Source organism: Pyxicephalus adspersus, chromosome 3, assembly GCF_032062135.1.
Source record: "Pyxicephalus adspersus chromosome 3, UCB_Pads_2.0, whole genome shotgun sequence".
Classification (NCBI taxonomy): Eukaryota; Metazoa; Chordata; class Amphibia; order Anura; family Pyxicephalidae; genus Pyxicephalus; species Pyxicephalus adspersus.
Genome location: NC_092860.1, coordinates 5,399,782 through 5,419,790, shown reverse-complemented (window position 1 = coordinate 5,419,790; position 20,009 = coordinate 5,399,782). Strand labels below are relative to the sequence as shown.

General features: G+C 39.9%; 1 protein-coding gene across 2 annotated transcripts; it reads right to left on the bottom strand.

Annotated features, from left to right (window-relative positions):
• Positions 1-11,675: 11,675 nt before the first annotated feature.
• Positions 11,676-19,757, bottom strand: MCRIP1 (MAPK regulated corepressor interacting protein 1). 2 transcript variants are annotated; one of them, XM_072403406.1, is made up of 5 exons: positions 19,640-19,757; positions 16,302-16,363; positions 15,777-15,895; positions 15,322-15,420; positions 11,676-13,296 (listed from the first exon to the last, which is right to left on the bottom strand). In XM_072403406.1, the coding sequence occupies exons 2-5, from the start codon at positions 16,307-16,309 to the stop codon at positions 13,232-13,234; spliced, it is 291 nt and encodes a 96-aa protein (XP_072259507.1). In that variant the 5' UTR covers positions 16,310-16,363; positions 19,640-19,757; the 3' UTR covers positions 11,676-13,231. The 2 variants fall into 2 exon arrangements, with proteins under 2 accessions (XP_072259507.1, XP_072259506.1); XM_072403405.1 differs by having other exon boundaries at positions 19,571-19,655.
• Between the last annotated feature and the right edge of the window lie 252 nt (positions 19,758-20,009).

Below are 20,009 nucleotides of genomic sequence, written 5' to 3'. Positions count from 1 at the left end.
TCCAAATTAAAACCTCTTCCAGGTGTAATTCTTTTCTTTGTGTCCCTTTTAGGAAGATCACCCTCACTATTAGTCCTGATCATTGTCACTGAAAGTGAAAGTGATTTAAAATTGCAACTTAAAACTTAGGCTCAAAAAAATCGTTTTTTTTTTCATTTTTTTTTATTTGTTTTAGTAGTTTGATTGATAGTGAAGAATGAATGTAATAGTTATCTTAGCCATAGCCATATATGGTCATTCCTGGTAACACCTGGGCACACCTTGATACACAAAGTATGACCGGGACAGGAAATGAATGGGAAAGTTTTCTAATAGATAATGAAAAAGTCTGCTGCCATATCAAAAAATTTAAATGCATGTCAAATCAAATATTTTTATTTTGGGCAAGGAAGGGTGAGAACAGAAATAAACAATGCTTTCTTATTACTATTCTTATTCCAGCATCCCAGTTGCATAATTTCCATCACTTTTTGTCTGATGAAAGTTTTAGGGAAAAAAGGCCGGGGTGGACATGCCATTGTTTAAACCTGTGCAGCTGCACAGGGGCCCCTCCAGCCAAATGGGGGCCCAATTATTGTCTATTGGAGGAGGGCCGGAGCTACATGGAGAGTCTCAGACATTTTAGCACCAAGTGCAGCTAATTCCCAGCTCTACAATTCAGCCAAAATCAAGGGTTTTTAGAAGGTTGGAACACAGCTGGCCCCTCAACCTTGTCCTCCAGTACCAGTGGTCAGCCACCCATTATGGAGTGTTTGACAAGTAATCCTTAGGCCTGAAACAAGAGACCTGTGTGGGCTGTGGTTTGGAAGAAGCTTAGGGGTTGCCAAGCCCTTACCCATGGTTTACCAATTTACCATAGAGGGAGGTAGGTAAAAAATTGCCCCCCTGGTGTAAAAAGAACCACAGGTCCCACCATGCCTTGCCATGTTCAATTCTGGATCTCATTCTTTCCACTTTGGGCAATGGGCCTGGGAATTGGAGGGGGTAGCGGGGGTCCGAATCAGTTCTGTACAGTGGCCCACTATTGGTTGCATCCAGAGTGGGGGGCATATCTATCCAATCCAATCAATGTTCTAACGCTTCCCTGCTCCATCCAAGGATACATTTTAGCAGGACATACATTTTAAATACTCCTTAATAAACACAGATAGTGCATTACATTCCATTGGATGGCAGCATAGATACTACAAGAGCCTGTATTAAAAAATGATAGCAAATAAAAAAGAAATTGATTGCGCCAGTGGAAGATCACAGATGTGGCTGGCTGGTGATATCAATACATAACATATAGGTGCAAGAAATCTGCACAGCGGTTTGATGAACGTACTTGGAGGGATCAGGGCCTCTGCGGTATGTGGAATAAACCTCGCTGAGGGTTATAAATATGGCAGCGCGTGGGAGCTGGGCGATAATGGGTATTAATGGTTAAATAATCTCTGTTACACAAGTGTTAGCATAGAACAGGGCTTCAGATCAATAAAAGGTCAAGTTTAAATACACAGAGCCTGCTAAGGGCTGAGACTGAGCTCTGCTGCCCCCTGCTGGTGATACTAAGAATAACACTGCAATCAAAAGGTGGAACTTAAAAAAAAAAAGTGCAAAATTCAAATAAAAATTATTAAAACAAACATTTTTTTTCACCTTTTGTGTACACTATATATGTGAATTGTTTCCTTTTTGTTTTCCCTCCCTGGCCCTAATTATTTTTAATTGTTTGTTTATTTTCTATGCAAATTTAAAAAAAAATTATTAAAAAAAAAAAGTGCAGGCAGGTGTTTTATGCAGAAGGGACAGGCAATGAACATACGCAGTAATGCACATGACATGCATTAGTGCACTGCATCAAAGAAGCAAGGTGATCTGCGTGTTGCTCTGCACTGCGCAAAATTGCAAGCAGGACCATTTGTTTTGTGCAGTGAGGTATATTGCAGCTCATTAATTTTGATTATTTTTCAAAATGGTCTTAGCGTTGCACCTTCTTTGTTAGATTTGCAGTGCTAAACCTTATTTAGCCATTTTCTGCACACTGCTACAAATAACTTTCAACATAATTACAATTCAGATTTTCTATATTGCTCATTTTCCTCCACATCATTCCCACCTCCATGGACCATAGTTGGCATTTACTGCGACACACATAAAGAATAGAACAATTTGTGGATAATGTGGTTAGGAAATATCAAGCAATTTTAGATAAGTTTGCACTAACGGGCCATTACCATTGGGGGGGCTGAATCGCTCAGCCGTCAATTGAAACTTTGTTTATATCGGTCTAATCTCATTACCGACAGAGGAAATCTGACATTTAATCTAAAAGAAAAACCTGCTGTTTAGGATTTGGGATTACCAGTGCGTGCTAAATCTTTCCAGACACAATCTTCCCCTCCCTCGCCTGGTGAAAGTGCTATAATTCCAAAGAGGCATTCATTCACCAAATTCACTGCAAATTCTTCATCAGGGCCAGGGGAAGTAATAGGAGAAAAGTAGGAAGCAAATTGAGGATCATTTTACTGAAGGTGAAAGTAAAGAGGATTTGGGGGAAAAAAAGTTTTTGTTTTGGATAGGATGGGAAGAGATCAAACCCTTAGGTTTTTATCCCTGAATTTGTTTCTCTGGGGACACGTCCCATTGACTTGATGTTGAATTGACCTGAAGCCACCCCACCAAACTGATCTGTGTGCCTACGGGGTCTCCTATTGGCTGACAAGGGCCCAGGACCCCTTTGCAGTGGCACACTTTGCACCTTCCTATGTCCACCTCCATCATTTCTAGTCCAGTCACCAGGATGAAGGTTCTTTATTTCCCACCTGAATCACAAGCAATCCACTACAAGTGATCCACCATCCACTTTTTGTTATTCCTTCTGACTGAATGTCTTCACGCTTATATCTAATTCAAATAGTGAAAATGACTGCCTTTAATATGATGCATAACTCATGGACAGCATATGCCATTCAATGACAGTCAATTTTTGAATATCTGCCTAAAATCATAAATGATGATCATTTTAATTGATTTGATATTTTCTTCTAATTGACTGAAAATAAGTGTATGGCCCATTATATACCCATTAGGATTCCTTAGCTCTCATGCTATGAAACGGCATAGTTGGCAGCTCCCAGGAGCAGTTTTCTGTGTGCCAAGGAGCCGCAAACTGCACCATGGGTAACCAGATTTGCAAGTGGTACAAGTCTTCAAACAACAATCACTGTTGGGAACTGTTCTGTGATCAATTGCATGCAAAATAAATGTGGTCCAAACCTCTCCTATTCACTTGGATGGGAGATGTTGGGATTGTGAGTCAGCAGCAGAACACTGCAGCTTACCATAGACCCAAATGGTCCTTAGGCTATCCTTCAATTCACCATGCCAAGTTGAAGTCAGATATTAGGAGACCCCATTGGGTGGGGATAGAATTCATTGTCTTTGTTAGCATTCACAAGTGGACCATCCCAACACCATCACTGCACTGATGCCCAAATCTTTTAGGATTTTTGGCACCACAATAAACAGTAGGCTACCCCCTGATGATCAATGTGGAAGATCCTGGTGAGGTTTTTATTACTTATTGGTATAACAGATTTGCTAAAGGTTCCATATAAAACTACATTGGTGGGAGAGAGGTGGGCAGTAGGGGCAAAGCCAATCCAAGTAACGTGCCAATGCTGCAAATGATAGTAATAATAAAGGGTAACTGCTGTTGAAAGCATAAGTTTAATTGACTTCATTGTTGGTGTTGGTTCTTGTCTTTGTTTCATCAAAGTCGTCCTGAGCCAACCTCTTTGTTAATTATTTAGAGCTCATAGTATAGGTATAAGGGGAAGAGGGGGAAAGAAAGAGGTTTCAGGCTCAGGAGGTTTTTTTGCAAAAATAAATCAAGTGTGTATTTTTCAAGTTACAATTAGTACATACATCAAAGGTACTTATTTATTTTAAGCTCAATATCCAAATGGCTGTTATTGTCACAGCGTTTGGATACTTTAATCTAGACATAAGACTCCTTCCAATGTCATACAAAGTACATATAAAGATTGAAAACAAGGTAAGAAGGGGACCTGTTACGGTTGCATGATGTTTTTTTAAACATCAGATATGAAAGTTTAAAATGAGATGTTGATTGTTCAATTGAAGTTTTTCTGTAGCTAACTGTGGATATATTAAATTCTAGACATCCATATAAAAGAAGGATTATTATGTTTCATTACAAATTAGATTTCTAACAAAACTATATTATTCAATAATCTTTGACACTCTATATACTATATGCTTATATCTTGTATTTGTACATTATAGAAATCATACAATCTCTGCAAATGTATACCCCTGAAAAAGCCTATAACAGGTGAAACGCATTGGGAATCATGCGGCCGTAACAGGTCCCCTTCTTACCTTGTTTTCAATCTTTATATGTACTTTGTATGACATTCAGAAGGAGTCTTATGTCTAGATTAAAGTATCCAAACCCTGTGACAATAACAGGCATTTGGATATTGAACTTAAAATAAATAGGAACCTTTGATGTATGTACTAATTGTAACTTTAAAAATACACACTTGAAAAATGCACAAAAACCTCCTTAGCCTGAAACCTCTTTCTTTCCCCCTCTTCCCCTTATACCTATACTATGAGCTCTAGTTGACATCTTTATAACAATTTCCCTAGTAATGTCCTTTGGTTAGAAAGAAAATTCCAAGTAAGTGTATCTAATCTGGAGGAATAATATATAGAAAACAATTTTCACAGTACAATAACATAAAGCTTTCATTCTGGATAATGCTCCAACTCCTGCAGAACACTTGAAATGAGCTTTTAAAGGGCGCGCTGTTGAGTGTTTACAGAATTACTGTCATCTTATGTAGGAATGGATAGGATACGATCCTCAGTTTCTGAGAATGCCCCTCTTTGCCTCTATACACCCACGCTAATAGCCAATTTCCTGTTTATTAATGGCAGAAGTATTGATTGGAACCCGAGGACATAAAGGTGTAGCAAGAGAAGATGCAGAGACGCAGCTGGTCCCTGGGGAGATTACTGATGCCTTCTAATGATCCATGGAGATGAAATGACATTGGAAGATGGCTCACATGTTCTGTAGGATGATACATGGCCTCTTAGGCCGAGCTGAGGAGAGATGGGTCAGCATGGCATAAGACACAAGGACCCATCACCGGCAGTGCCACCATTACTTACCATGCCTTGTTCTGCACTGTATCTTTTTGCGATGCTGGCAATTTTATTTTCATATCAAGATATTCAAGTTTTTCTATGCATCTTAAAAAGATATTGAACTCTGTCAGTTGTGCCCAAAAACAGAAGGTATAGAGCGAAGAATACAGGTATTGCTTGTGGTCTATATGTTGCTGATCTTTTCCCATTACTGACTTACCATGGTTTGTTCTGCATTGGGCTGCTGTATGGAGATGGTCATCTTGATATTGACAGGGCTTTGCTTCCTCATGTCAGAGCCTCCAGGAAGGAGAACCATGAATTGCATGGTAGTGACAAAACTAAATCGCACTGCAAATGCCTTGGGACTAGGAAGCAGTGCCTTATATCTGATACCGCAGATATGCAGCTATGAGGCTATAGCCCTAAAAGTGTCTGGGCACACTAACAAATAAATGCAATGCATTCTGTATTATGCAGTATTTTCCAGGTGGGAAGTAAAGACAAGAAGTAACAATTTTCAGGTATTGCTTAGACACAATTAAAATTTACATGAGCTGCAGTGGAAGGCTGGGTGCATGCAAATTGACCCACAATACCCTAAAAACTATATTATTATATAAAGTCAAAAATATTTTAAAATAATTTTAAAAAATTGTAATATTCTTAGATAAACCTGGTATTGAGGAACAATCATTTCCCAATTGTTTGTGGGTTGTCACCCTATTCCATACAGGCACTGCATGGAATTCTTGTGCAGACACGGAGCAGAATTTTCACTTTTAGGAAGCTGGTGCTGATTAATGGCGGGTAGTGTTGCTGGAACAAATGCAAGAATTGAATGCATGATATGAAATTAGCAGTACAAAGACAGAAATATAATAAAAAAAAACAGTAATTTATATTTAAAAAATCGCAACTACTGTTTTAGAAAGCCAAATATCATCTAGTTAGGGTTTAGCGGCAATCCATCATTGAGGCAGTAGCATGACTGCGATTTGATGGGTTGTTACAGCTCAAGATCCCGATTAGGCTGCATTAGCTGACCATAAAGAAATCATCATGGGTAACTTTGTCATCTTCTAAATGCATTTGTGGTAAAGAATGATTCCGGGGAGGGCCATTGAACTTAGGTTGTTAGACACAAGAGCCACCGGTTCCCACACATGTACACATGTATGATACTCAATAAAATATTGTAAGCAAGGCCAACTTTTTTTTTTGGGGGGGGGGGGGGGCTGGGGGTAATTGAGCAGTGCCCCCACAGTCTTAATGGCAACTAGATGCTGAACACTATCCTACTTGGTTCCTCTTCGCATGTTGTGGTACACTGAAATACTTATGCATCGGCATGCTATTCAAAATTATGACACCAATGACCTGCATTTTACCATTTGTTGCTTCAATGGACAACCATGAAGCCTTAATGATTGGCTATGCCTTTATATTTGTTCAACTGGGCATATAAAAGATAGGTAAGGTGAGAACCAATAGCATCTCCTTACCCACACCCTCCTGAGTACCTGTCCTTTACTATATATATATACTATGCTTATTAACAAATACTACACAAAGAGCAAAGACAAATGGCAAATTACTTCAACCCAAAGCATCCAATCCAATGTTGGTACACTAAGAATTTTTCTGATAAGTTGCTGTAACCTAATACAAACTATACACCCAAATGATTGTTCTACTTTTTTTTTACTCAAAGCCAGATTGATTCACTAATGCGCTGATATTTGAGCTCCATCTGGTGGATGATATTCTAGTTGCTTAACGTTGAACTTGAAATATTGTTTTTTTTTTTATGGTTAGGTTTAGAATGTTCATAAATATCAAATATAATAAAAGGATTTTAATGGCTTAGTACTGATAACCAATACTTCCCATTACAATGTAAATTTTTGTTTAGTATACAAAGCATAATAATAAAAGCAATGCAAACATTAGTTAAAAATATAAAATACTACACCAGGCATAGGCCGTATAATACAATATGCTAAATATATTTCTAGATGAAGTCATAACATTTCCCTGCAAAAGTCTCAGTCATATATACATATTTCCATACTTGATTGTTTATTGTCATAGGGCACGGGTACAACTGAACGTGACGCGTTTCACAATGTACACTATTTGCTTCTTCAGGAGTAACAGAAGTATGCATGTGATACAAACTGATGTATGGTGTTATGTCCTCAGCATGTGGGGGTCTCAGTAGATTATGTGAATACTGCATGGCTCATATAGGTAAAGTGGAAAAAAAAATTCATATTCTCAAAGGCATTCAAAAGGTAGGTAAGTAAATAGAATAGATATTGAGTCTATCCAAAACCCACATGAGATTCTACACCCACCAGGGTCTAGATGCCTGTAGTAGAATCATGTGGGCTTTGAAATATCTGTATATGACTGAAACTCTTGCAAGAAAATGTTATGACCTCATTTGGAAGCATGTAATGTATGGCTTATGCATGTTACAGTATTATTTTATATTTTTAACTGTTTGTATTGCTTGTGTTAAAAATAATTTGTATAATAAACATAGCATGCACAAAATTTAAACTGAATTTGAATACTGAGCCAAGGAAAAGGAAAGTAGCAAAGCCAGAAGCAGGAGGAAATTAGCACTCTTCAAAGGCACTCCGCCAGGCTTTTTTTGCTCTCTACCAGCTTCAGACTTCCGCAGCCATGCCCATGTGTAGAACAAACTGCTGTGCGGATGTATGTTTGTCCACTTCTATTTAAAGAGAATCAAAACTTAATTAGCAAAGAGAAGAGGTTGATCTTGCATGCATGCTATGTCTCTTCTGCAATAAAACAAACTTACCTGCATGTTTGCAATGTTTTGTTGAATGTACATTGAGCTGCACATGTGAAGAACGCCATAGGGCACAATGGTGTGCAGTTGAGCTTTCTCAAATACCCTATTCATCATGTCTGGAGCAGGTTGCCACTTTAGAAAGTGGAGAATAATAGATGCAAGTAAATGGACCTTTATTTATTTATTTTTAATTTTTTTGACACTTGATAGCCAGGAAACAACACCTGCTCCCACTTTTATAAATAGGGCATAATTAAAGTGGTGACTAGGGTTCTAAACCCTTGGAGAACACACAGAATTTCAAACCTTGTGACAGATAACACAAAATACTTGCATGTATTTAATCTGCAAATTCAACTGGTTTTGGCAATGACCATCAAAATGGAACAAACCCAAGCACAGGGCACCTGTGTGCACATTATTTTTGGGACTGTACATTTGTTCATGCTTGTGACTTTCTTCCAGGGTTCAGCAAGTGACCTCAAAGTCAATAAGCTTTGGGATCTATTTTCGCCCTCTTATTTGACATTATTTCAATATCAAGTAATGATCTCACACTTTCGTACTGGGAATTCCTAACAAACCTGGTAGTGATGCCAAGAGACTTTTTTTTCCTGTGCTTGTGCCAGGCAATGCGCTTATGTTTAAGTACAAGCTGATCTGGCCGCAGGGTTGAGCAATCTTCCGGCCCTGCGTTTAGTACATTCCAGAAGCGACACACATCAATAGTATCATGCGCTGCAGCTGGGTATAGGCACACACGAGGACACTAAATGTTCTTGTTTGTTGTAACAGAAGTTGGAGTGGCTGTATTCAAAGACAGGTAGAAATAAAGTGCAATTATAAGCTGGCTATATTAGGCTACATACCAAACACGTGAGATAATTCTCGCCTGATAATCGCTCAGGGCTGATATTGGACGAGAATCTAGCGTGTACAGCCCTCCTCATTCATTGATCTGACAAGAGCCTCATTGGCTAGGTGACTGCGGCATCTCCAAAAGGCAGGCGGTCCCTGGGGAGAGATGGCAGCAGGGTGCACTATGGGAAGCAGGCAGGCTGGCAGGGGCAGTGTGACTTAAAAGATCTGCTGCTAACATCTCAGTGCCAAATACCACAGGTGGGCTTGAAGCGCCCATGCCTCAATGGGTGAGAAGTATTTCATCAACACAAAGGGAACTGACACAATAATAGGTAAGCAGGTTTATTATTTTGACTGAATGGTGTAGAAGGTTAATATTAGATTCACGACCCATTTTTTTTTCATTTCATGTCCTAATAAGACACTTTAATACCCCAAAAAACAAACGGTCCCCTGTGATATAAATAGCACTGTGATGCACCGTTATGTATTCTTTGCATTGATTAGATTTAAAAAAAACGCTGCACAAAGCCGGACAAAAGGAAACATTTATTTAAAAAAAAAAAAAAAATCAATCTGTGCACAGATATTTTTTTTAATCATCAAATAACCTGAGGTAGCGGTCCGATAGCTAGGTCTTTTGCAAAGTACCGGGTTTAATGTGCAATACAATTCTGAGCAATTATTAACCCTCTAACCAATTCTTGTTTTTTATTTTTACTATACCTTGTTGAATAGAACAAACTCACCTAAATCCACTGCCCAGGGAAAGAACAGTTCTTGGGTGGATGGGGCCGCTAATCCAATGCTACAAATGCACCCAGCATCTTCATCTCTCGTTTCCACGATTTTCACCGCAACAGGACAATCAATACAAAGTGTTCATGTCACACATGTATTGATGTAGACACCTGAAAGAAGACAACCCCCTTATGCAAACCTTCCAGTGCCAACACTTATTTAGAGAGGTTGTTAATGAACCAGAAATCAGCCTTAAAACTTGCCTAATATTAATATTATCAATCAAGCTCATGAACCCAATGTAAGCACTTCTAATGGCAACTAGGGTTAGTATGGACATTGTGACTGCTCTATGGCTATGCACCCAGCTACAAGGCCCTGTGTGTGTTTTATCACTTACTTTCATTGGTAACATACTTTTCTGTAATTTGTGTTACAGGAGCTCATTTGTGGGAATAGCCTTGACAAGCTAACGTTCCCTTACCCTGAACATATCAATGAACCTTGAGCACCCAGGTTTTCCTTCATTGGACCACTTTTAGTGATTACTAATCACCTGATTTTAGGAACACCCCACATAACCCGCAGCTTTGAAGATGCTCTGACCCCAGCCATCACAATATGGCGCTTTGTCAAACTCACATGCTTTTCTTTGCGGATTACATTCTGCTTCTAATACATTATTTTTCAAGAACTCTTTTATATCCTTTACAGGTGCCAATTTTAAAAATGACAATGCTTATATTCAACTAGTGAGCATTTTCCCTGTAAAATTTAGGCCTTACTACAGAGTCAGTTAAATATTACTAAGATGAATTAAGACTCTGTCATTATGTGTAATTCTTTCCCACCTCTTAGATTGTAAGCTCTTCAGGCAGGGTCCTCTACTCCTCCTGTGCCACTGTCATTTGAAACCGCTACTTAATGTACAGCCTTGTATAATATGTTGGCACTATAAAAATACTATTAGTAATAACAACAATGTGCTTTTTGTCACTCATTTTAACTGGTCTGCAGCCAAAAACTATCCCCCCTAGACACACACAGAACTAAAAACTATACCAATCAACACTAGCTAAACTACTTTTTTACACTTTCAAAATCATGGTCACACAATACTGTACTCCAGTTTCTGTGGTACAGACAGTACATCTTCATATGTCAATGTTAATGCCACTGCCTGCATGCCACCCCTATTAATGAACAGCACTGTGTAATATGTTGGTGCTATATAAATCCTGTCTATTAATTTGTTCCAACTTTTGAGAAAATGAATTATAAAATAAGGATATGTACTTTTTAAGAAAGAACTTTGTACCTTTTCACTTAACCAGTCAAAATGTTTTTAGTAAATCCACCCCATATATTATAACAACCAGGTTTAAAGGACACCTGCCATAAGACCTATGGAATCAGCCTTTATCAACCTCCTTCTAATGAAATGAAAGTTACCTAGTTGTAATTTAGAACCTCTCATAGGAAAGTGTGACTTACCTGGAACAAGTATGCATATAAGCAGGATTTGAACACAATCTGTATATACTTAGTCCTCGTGAGTGATTTAGAATGGTGGTCTGCAGCCACAAGACTGGGCAAGATGGCAGCCTTAACCATCTCAGTCTAATTGACAAAACTCCACCCACATCCCTCTGTTGTCACTCAGTGGAGGTCTCGCTGCTTAGAACCAGCAAAGATAAACTCATTTATCAAACTTATGTGAAGTCCCAATGTAAAATACCACACTTAAAAAACATGACATGCACAAAAGTGCCAGCACTAGAAGATTTTGTGGTTTATTTCAAAAGCAGTAGTATGGTAGTATGACTGCACTGCCTTACTGCTGCGCTAGGAAACAAAAAAAAAAAAAAAAAAAACAGATACATTTACAAAGCACAATGATGTGCTGACACAGCACAATAGAAAAAATAAAATAAAATGGAAGCCCCATGGAGTTTAATGAAAAGATTCACAAGTAAAGCCTTGTGAGGTGTCATGACCGGCTCTCCTACAGTTATAGAGCTTTTGCTGCTGTACCAAAGAATACAAGAAAATAATGATAAAAAGATGAACTCAGGCAGAGTTACACATTTCTTAACAAAATTACATTTTAATGCAACCAGTGCAAATACTTGTATTACAAAAGAACTGCAGGGAGGAAGGAACAGTATTACAAGCCAATCAAGGGTGTTGCGGTGTATATGTGATGACAAGGATCATGCTAAGAGAAAGATGGGCAATGAGCTCATCAGTTCTCCGCTGCTCCTTTACAGGCTGAAAGGTGACCAGGACAGCCATTTGCCTGGAGTTCTGTTTTTTACAGCTGAAATTATACTCAACCTTTTAGCATGACTTGGGGTGGCAAGGTGGTAAAGCCCCCCTGGGAGGTATCTGGTTTTAGGTTTTCTGTCACCTATCATGGGAGAAATATCAGTACTGCCAATACTGCAACTTTGAGTCAGAGACCTAAAACATTTTATAGATGAGCATCAGAATTCCTTACCTCTAGATCTGTTCCAGACCAGTGACTGATTTAAACTAATTCACCAGCATGACCGTGAGGAAACGGCAGTCTTGATTCTCCCATGGAAAGTATATTGTACATCTGTACACTGACTGCACATACATCTAAATGACATCTCAAGTGCCCTGACGAAACCCTAAACACTTAAATAACATACAAAACTTAACCTTTTGCCAAGATTGCAGGCTGGTCCAAACCATGCGACTATTTTAAATTGGTCTTGCCAGTGAGCCCAACAACAAAAATGTACCTGAAGAATAAAAGCAACAAGTGACTTTCTTAGTAAGTCAAGGTTTGCATATCATCCATGATTAGGGGCTCGTCGTATATTCAAGGCAGTGGACAAAAGTTGCTTTTTCAACTGTTTAAGGAAAAGTTTCACATTACCCAATATGTTTTTTTTTATCTGATATTTTATTTTGTTTTTGTCCAGTCTATATACTCCCACCGCTTTGCTTCCCTGTGTCATCCAAACCTTAGTACACCAGACAGCCTCTTTTTTTATTCTTTAATAGAAGGGTTAGTCTGGATGGTATTGCAGGACAACAGCTGAATGTAGGATGATGAGCAATTTAAAAGCTAGTTGACCTATAGAGCTTTGATGCTGGGACTGGACCCAGCTACTACACAAACATGTACCTCCCTCAAGGTCAGAATCATACTTGGGGCAAACAAGGTAACAAAAAAGTGGAGTTTGAATTCAAAAATGTTTGGGTAACAAAAAACAGGGGAACGGGAAAGTCAAATTCTTAATTTAGGTAAGTAAGGTAACAAAAAGTTGAACTTGAATTTAGTTTTTTTTTTGGGTATCAGACAAACAAGGCAAGGGGAAAGTCAGAATCCTACATTGTTAAACAAAGTAACAAAAGTAGAGCTTGAACCCAACAAATTTTGGGTATCAGATAAACAAGGTAAAGGGCAAGAACATACACCGGTAGAGGGATAAAGTTCTTTTTTTCTGGGAAAAGGGAGGGATAGGGTAGGGGTTGATGCAGAAACAATTCTGCTAGTCCACACAGTACAGTTTGTTATGTCAGTTATGGACAACCAAATGGAAAAGGACGAAGGAGAGTCCCAATTGTGCCAGTTGGAAACAGTCGAGCACTCCTAAAAAATTATGACTTCTTAGGTTCTTGTGTGCTTCTCCTCTTCAGGTCATTGAGATCAACAGGTTTAAAAGCTGTGGAGTAACAGAAAACAAACCTGTTAAACTGGTTAAACAGATGCAAAGCCAGCAAAAGCAATGCCAGTGTACTCTCCTACAAAAAAGATCCATGCACTAACTAATATGGGATAGTCATAGATATTATGTGTCCTATTCATATAGGGCCAACATATGACACAGTGTTTTAGAAAGAACAATAATCCATTCACATCAGTCCCCATCACTGAAGGATCTTACCTATCAAATGTCCCTATTACATTTTTACAATCACACATTCACATGTGTCCAGTTTGGGCAAACCAGAATATTTCTGAATAGAAAGTAATCAAACCTATGCAAACAACTCATCAATTGGGCTAAGGAGGGAGGGAGTCCAAACCCAGTAGTTAAGGTTAACATCAATACTGATATCTGTAACATTTGATTGCATGTTAACAATTTTTCCCCTCAATAACGTTCCAGGTTTATGCATGCAAGACAGGAGCAATCTGCTTGAACTGACAGCCCACCAACATGCAAATGTGAACACAGAGGACCTTAGCTGTAGCATGTAGAAGCATGAAGATAATTCTGCTGTATACCTTTTACTGCATGCAGGGCTTCTCGAGTTGAATCCCTTTTTTTTACATGTTCTTATCTCTCATCTGGACTACTGTAACCTCCTATTTCACCAAAGCCAACTCTCTCCTCTACAATCTAATATAAATGCTGCAGCCAGACTCATCCATCCTTTCCACCACTCATCTTCTGCTGCCTCCCTTTGTAGTTTAGGTGTACATTAGAAGCTTACGAAATTCAGAGAAAGTCTAACTCATTTGCTGGGAGGAAAACATCCAGAATATTGAAACCCTCTACATCCCTCTGACTGCCCCACCCCTTTCTTTTCCTGGGTTTAGGTTCATTCAAAAAAATAAATAAATAAAACACTAGAGCTGCAAACAAATACAGCCTGCCTTGGAAGGTCCACTCCACCAATCCACCTAGCAAGTCACTTGATTAAATAACTTCTCCAAAAAGGCTGGTTTAAGTTCTGCCTTTTAGCCCTCTGTTAGCATAGGGGCTCTGAAGTAGCACTGAGGGTAAGCAAGTGGTCCCCAAATATTTTGGGCTCGCGGATCACTAAATGCATAGACTCCAGCCCCTCACTCAAAGGGGAAGAAACTTCCCCCGGAGTGACATCATGCCAGAACCCGCCCACTCCCATCGCAGGCTCAGACCTGTCCAGAGACACAACCCTCCCACTGCTGAGCCTGCAATGCATACAGGGACATGGTACGCAGCTCTGGCCATTGTGCCACTCCAAGCGGGGTCCTTCTCCTGACCCAGCTGGGGGTGCACCGGCAAGAGCCGTGGCCCAGCTGTCAGATGGCCTGCGGTTGGGGACCCCTGCCGTAAGCCACAAACTGTACCCTGATGGCCCTCCCACTATCTGTTTGAATTGCAAAAAGTAACAATGTTGGCATCACTGGTTATAAAATAGGTGTTCAAAAAAAAATGGAAAGGTTGCATTTAAACATTTTATTAGTGTGTCGATGGGTGAGAAAAGATAAATTATGACCAGATTTACCTTCAGCTTTATGAAAAGCATACCATTCTCAAACCTGTCAAATTTTCTGAATATAAGTTAGGTCACATAACTTAATTTGTATGTCCTTAATTTACTTTTGTAAAAACCTTTGTATATCTGACACACTGGGCTCCAATAAAACACTAACCCATTCTTGTATCAAGGGGGCTGCCATTGCTGACCTTCTGAAAAGGTTTTTTTACCAGGTTTCAGTTACTTGAATAGCTGACCTGAAATAAATATCCAGCAACTAAATTTCAGAAAAGTCAGAACCTCAGCTCTGTGTTCCTGTTTGGGTTGCCATGAAAATGTAGATTTTGGGAGATTAGCACAATGGCCACAAACTAGCTTTTTCAGAAGTCAGTTTGCAATGGCAGTGCCTCAGATATAATACTTTTATTATTAAAGTGGGTAAGCGTCTACATGCAGTGGGGCTATACAAAAAGAAGATGTCATGAAATAGCAGGACTTACATTTCAGGTTGTTACTTGGCTGCTTTTCCACATACTCTTCCACCACACGGTCACTGCCAGACATTTGGTTTCTCAGGTCCCGCTCCACACTCTGCCAAGCTGACAGGGAAAGAGAAAGTAAAGTAATTCAGTAACATAGGACATCTATTACTTTTTTTTTTTTTTTTACATCTATAGGACTTTATGTATATTTTGGATACCCTGCATGTGGCCCGTGTACAAACCCTCTTGCATGAGCCACTTGGTTTATGGGATTCCTCACTGCCAAAGTAGGATGCTTTCCCCATCAACCAAAGGGAGAAATTACTCTTTTCACACACCAACCTAACATTTTAAGCCTGTTATTCACATGTAATCATGATCCAAAAAAAAAAAAAAAATTAACTTACATTTTACTGATTAGGTGTGCTTTGGGAGTAAAAAGTGTCAATGACCCAAAAAAAGAGCTTTCTTACCTTCGTAAATGAAACGTACATTCTCTTCATGAGCTGGTGTAAATATCTCCCTGCTGCTTGGGGAGCGCGTGCTGCTTGTGGGGCGCTTGCCGTTATAAACCACACGTGACCCTGGAGAGCTTTAGAAAAACAAAAATGACCACCTTTTACTTGACTTTCACTGAAAAGTCTGCTACACCGATAAATCCAGGTATTGGAGAAAATTTGATATGCCCCTAGGATCAAAATCTAATCATTAGCTGCATTGGGGGTCACATGGGGAAAGGGATAAAGTAATAACCTAGCATTTGTCCTGTGGAGCCTACAACATGTACATTAGACAGCATTCCATCCAGCATATTGGCAGGTGAAGGAAAGGGCAGGCAAAGCCATCAAGGAAACGTGGTTCTCTGTCCTAAATGGTCAAGGTGAAGGATTTTCATGAGGGTAAGTAGGATCCCCCTCAAGACATCCAGAATGTAGGATATGCAATTAATTGGTAATACCAACAAGAACGTAGAAACAGGTTATAAAACTCATTCTCACCTGCTCATTGCTGTTCTGTAATGCCAGGAAAACTCCAGTCCTGGAAAATCCAACACGAGAATCTATTGGAGACAGAAAAAGATACTTAACAGAGTCCATACATAGCAAACATAAAGAGCCAGCTCAAACACACAGCATTGTGGGAAGGCAAGGAGAGATTGAGTGTCCCCAAACTGCACATGCAACGCTAGAGACCTGGGCTTGCCAAATTCTAGAAAAGCAACCTACAGATCAGAGAGAAACCCTAGACACGTCATGTTGGTATGAGAGACTTGTGTAAGAAGAGACCAAAACACTGAGAAGTGTGTAGGGTGAATCTGACATTTCACTATGGGCAGATGGTTTTGGGGGTGGGGAAAGTTGATTGCATTGGAGAAAGGCTTAGAAGGTTACATCATTCATTAGAAGTTTAGAACACAAGTCTAAACAACTGAGGTCATTTTAATTTTTTTTAGAGCATTCCAAAAAAACTTCTGGAGTCAGACTCACACTGGTGTTCAGATATTATAGTGCTCTCCAGTGGCCCCTCCTCACCTACCCATGTTTTGTTTTTTACAGTACTTATCGCTGTGTTGCCCTGTCCCAATAGAGCCATCGTCATAATGAGGGGGTCACAGAGCTGTATGCCACTCACAGAAGAGCTCCAGCATACCAAAATGCAGATTTACTGTATACGAGATATATCACATAAGCAGTTTAATGACTTATTGGAAAAAAATCTGTTACCTTTAGAACAAATGGTTCAGTTTTGTCCTTTTCCCCCCCCAAGCAGTAGAAGCCAGGGGAGAACACGGTTTACCCAGTACATGCAGTATGGATGACGGGAACCGGACAACAGAGAATAATCAGATCTTCACAAAGGAAAGGAGTATGCTCCCTGGGCTCATTAAATGCTTTTCAGTTTTGTATAGAGAAAGGATAGGTTAATACCACATTGGGTCACATTTCGCAGTCTGCAACCAGCTAAGGAAGTTTTTCTTTGATTCCGTTCTTAAAGATGCAACCAGAAAAGAGAAGAAATCCCTCCAAAGTGAAAAATTCCAAATAGCTGTTCCTGCAATAAGCATCTCCACTGAAGCATTCTCGGCTATTGATTACAAGTGCTGGTTTCCCTATCTCTGTTTAGTGACAATGGTCATCAGGACAAACATAAGGTAATATATCAAGCCAGGACTGTGATCAACACAATATAAAACAGGGAGAGGTTGATATAATGCACCTACAAAAAGGTAACTGTGCGCCACAGTCAGCAAGTATGTTGTGCACACTAAATGAAAATGTAGTGCTGTTCTAAAGCCTAAAACGTTAAAGACAGAAAGCACATAAAACATAATAAATGGTGTCACCGATGTTATGAGCAGAGGAAGCGTTTTCTTTGTTTTTTTTTTATGGTAAACTATTGTAGTTGCATCATCAAGTTAAATGATGATCTGAGGTTCACTGTACACACAGATCAGCGGATCCTCATTACTGGATGGCAGATTTAAGGCTGCTTTGCATTAGGTTTCCCTGGACCCAATTATTAAGATGCACCAAATGCTGCCTTTTGCTATAATGCTTGCTCAGCAGAAGATCAGCATTGTGTTTGATAAGGAGAATTCACCAGGCAGATCATAAACAAAGCAGAGATTGTCATCATTGTCACAAATTTTTTATCATATAAGAGAGTGGCTTTTTCCTATTTTTGGGGAGACCCTTCTATCTTTACCAACACAGCAGTAATGACTGAATTAGATAACTGCGACTCCTGGGATACAAACATCACATATCCCAGGAGGTCGTGGGCTGCACCTTCTGCCCATGCCCGAGATCAAACATGCGCCTCAATCTCAGTGCGCAATAAGATTGCATTTTTTTTACATTTTAAATAAGATTCCTGATCTGATCTCACGCCTGCATGGTGCAAGTTAAGGTGACATGAAGAACTTGCCGAGACAGCATGGGTTTTGCTAGGCTGGGTTTATAGACAGACCGAGGGCTTTTAACAAGATTTTTTTTTGTTAAAGATCTACTTTAACAACCAGAAGACCATTTGTGTAAATACAACCTTGTGTCAAGGAAGGCGGCATCAGAGACAGTTTTTAAACACTGATCAGAGAGGAGATATGGGCAGCACGGTGGCTTAGTGGTTAGCACTCAGGCCTTTGCAGCGCTAGGTCCCAGGATCCAATCTCAGCCAGGACACTATCTGCATGGAGTTTGCAGGTTCTCCTCGTGTTTGTGTGGGTTTCCTCCGGGTACTCCGGTTTCCTTCACATTCCAAAAACATGCAGTTAGGTTAATTAGCTTCCGCCCAAATTGGTCTTGGACTGTATTAATGACTACGGGAGGGACATTACATTGTGAGGGACAGTTAGTGACAGGACTATGGACTTTGTACAGCACTGAATATGTTGGCACTATATAAATAGTGTATAATAATATTATTATTATTATTATTAATAATAATAAGCAAAAACATGCACCAAGAATGACAAAACACTCCATGGGCAACAAGATTTGCACCTGGCTGCAGATCCTAATACCACAATGTCCTTTTGCAAATCCTGCTGCAATTTGCTGTAGCCATATCCAATAAGCAGGGTCCCAAACACTATTATTCATATGAATAGGAGATGATGGCACTGTAGGTCTAAAACAGCCTTTGCTTTTGTATTGGCCCTATTACAGTCACTTGCAGATCAAAAGGACAAGCTTGCATTATTATCACTATACAGTATCTATAAAGCTCCAACATATGACACAGCGCTGTACAAAGTCCATAGTCATGTCACTAGCTGTCCCTCAAAGGAGCTCACAATCTACTGAGCCTACCATAGTCATATTTCATTAATACAGTCTAAGGTGATTTTTTTGTGGGGAAACCAATTTTGGAATGTGGGTAACCAGAGTACCCATGGGAAACCCATGCAAACAGAGGGAGAACGTGCAAACTCCATGCAGATATTGCCCTGGCCGAGATTCAAAGTTGGGAGCCAGCGCTGCAAAGGCTATTGTGCTAACTACTGAGACACCATGCTGCCCATTGCATTTGTCAAATAAAGCAACCTGGCAGGAGGAAAGGAATCTGTTTCTATTGAAACCCAGTAGGAAACTTTTATTCAATACAACTGCTGCTCCCAGACTAACTTATTAGGAGGCACCTCGGAGGAAGCAGGCCCAATAATAAGGCTGGTTGCTAGGGACAACAGCAGGCCTTGACAGTGATAATCCCTCTTTACACAAACAATTAAGCACACAAAGCCCTCCCCTGCATTAACTCATACTACCGAGGCCATCCCCGGTGATTAGATAACCGCCATCTTCCTGTTTATTGGCCGCTACTTCCGGCGCCTTACCACTGTTGATGTTTCTCCGGTTCCCAGCTGGCAGACCCGGAGAGGAAGTGACGTCTCCTCAGGCGCGCTCGCGACAGTCCGTCAGAATCACGCACCCGCGCAGCGTGCGTAAGGTGCGTCATGACGTCGGGTGATGGCAGGACAGTGTCAGGTAGAGGGCGGGGTTATATAGTGTGTGGCGCCTGTGTTGTCATGGTAACCTGTGTGCACACCTGATTTTGATTTCTGGTTCTTTTCCTGCTGCTGAAATATGAAAACAATCACCCTTAGAACATTTCTAAGCTATATATAGTTTGTGAAAGGGAATATTCATTTGTTTTGTATTTCTTTGAGCAAACTTGTCATGGATGGCTGCCATTGCTCACTTGGT

Excerpts from the sequence above, each read along its gene's own strand:
- MCRIP1 (XM_072403405.1), bottom strand. Across the intron at positions 15,896-16,301 it reads TACAGAACAGCAATGAGCAG|CTCTCCAGGGTCACGTGTGG; the intron begins GTGAGAATGAGT and ends GTTTTTCTAAAG. Across the intron at positions 13,297-15,321 it reads GCCAAGTAACAACCTGAAAT|CTTTTAAACCTGTTGATCTC; the intron begins GTAAGTCCTGCT and ends GTTACTCCACAG.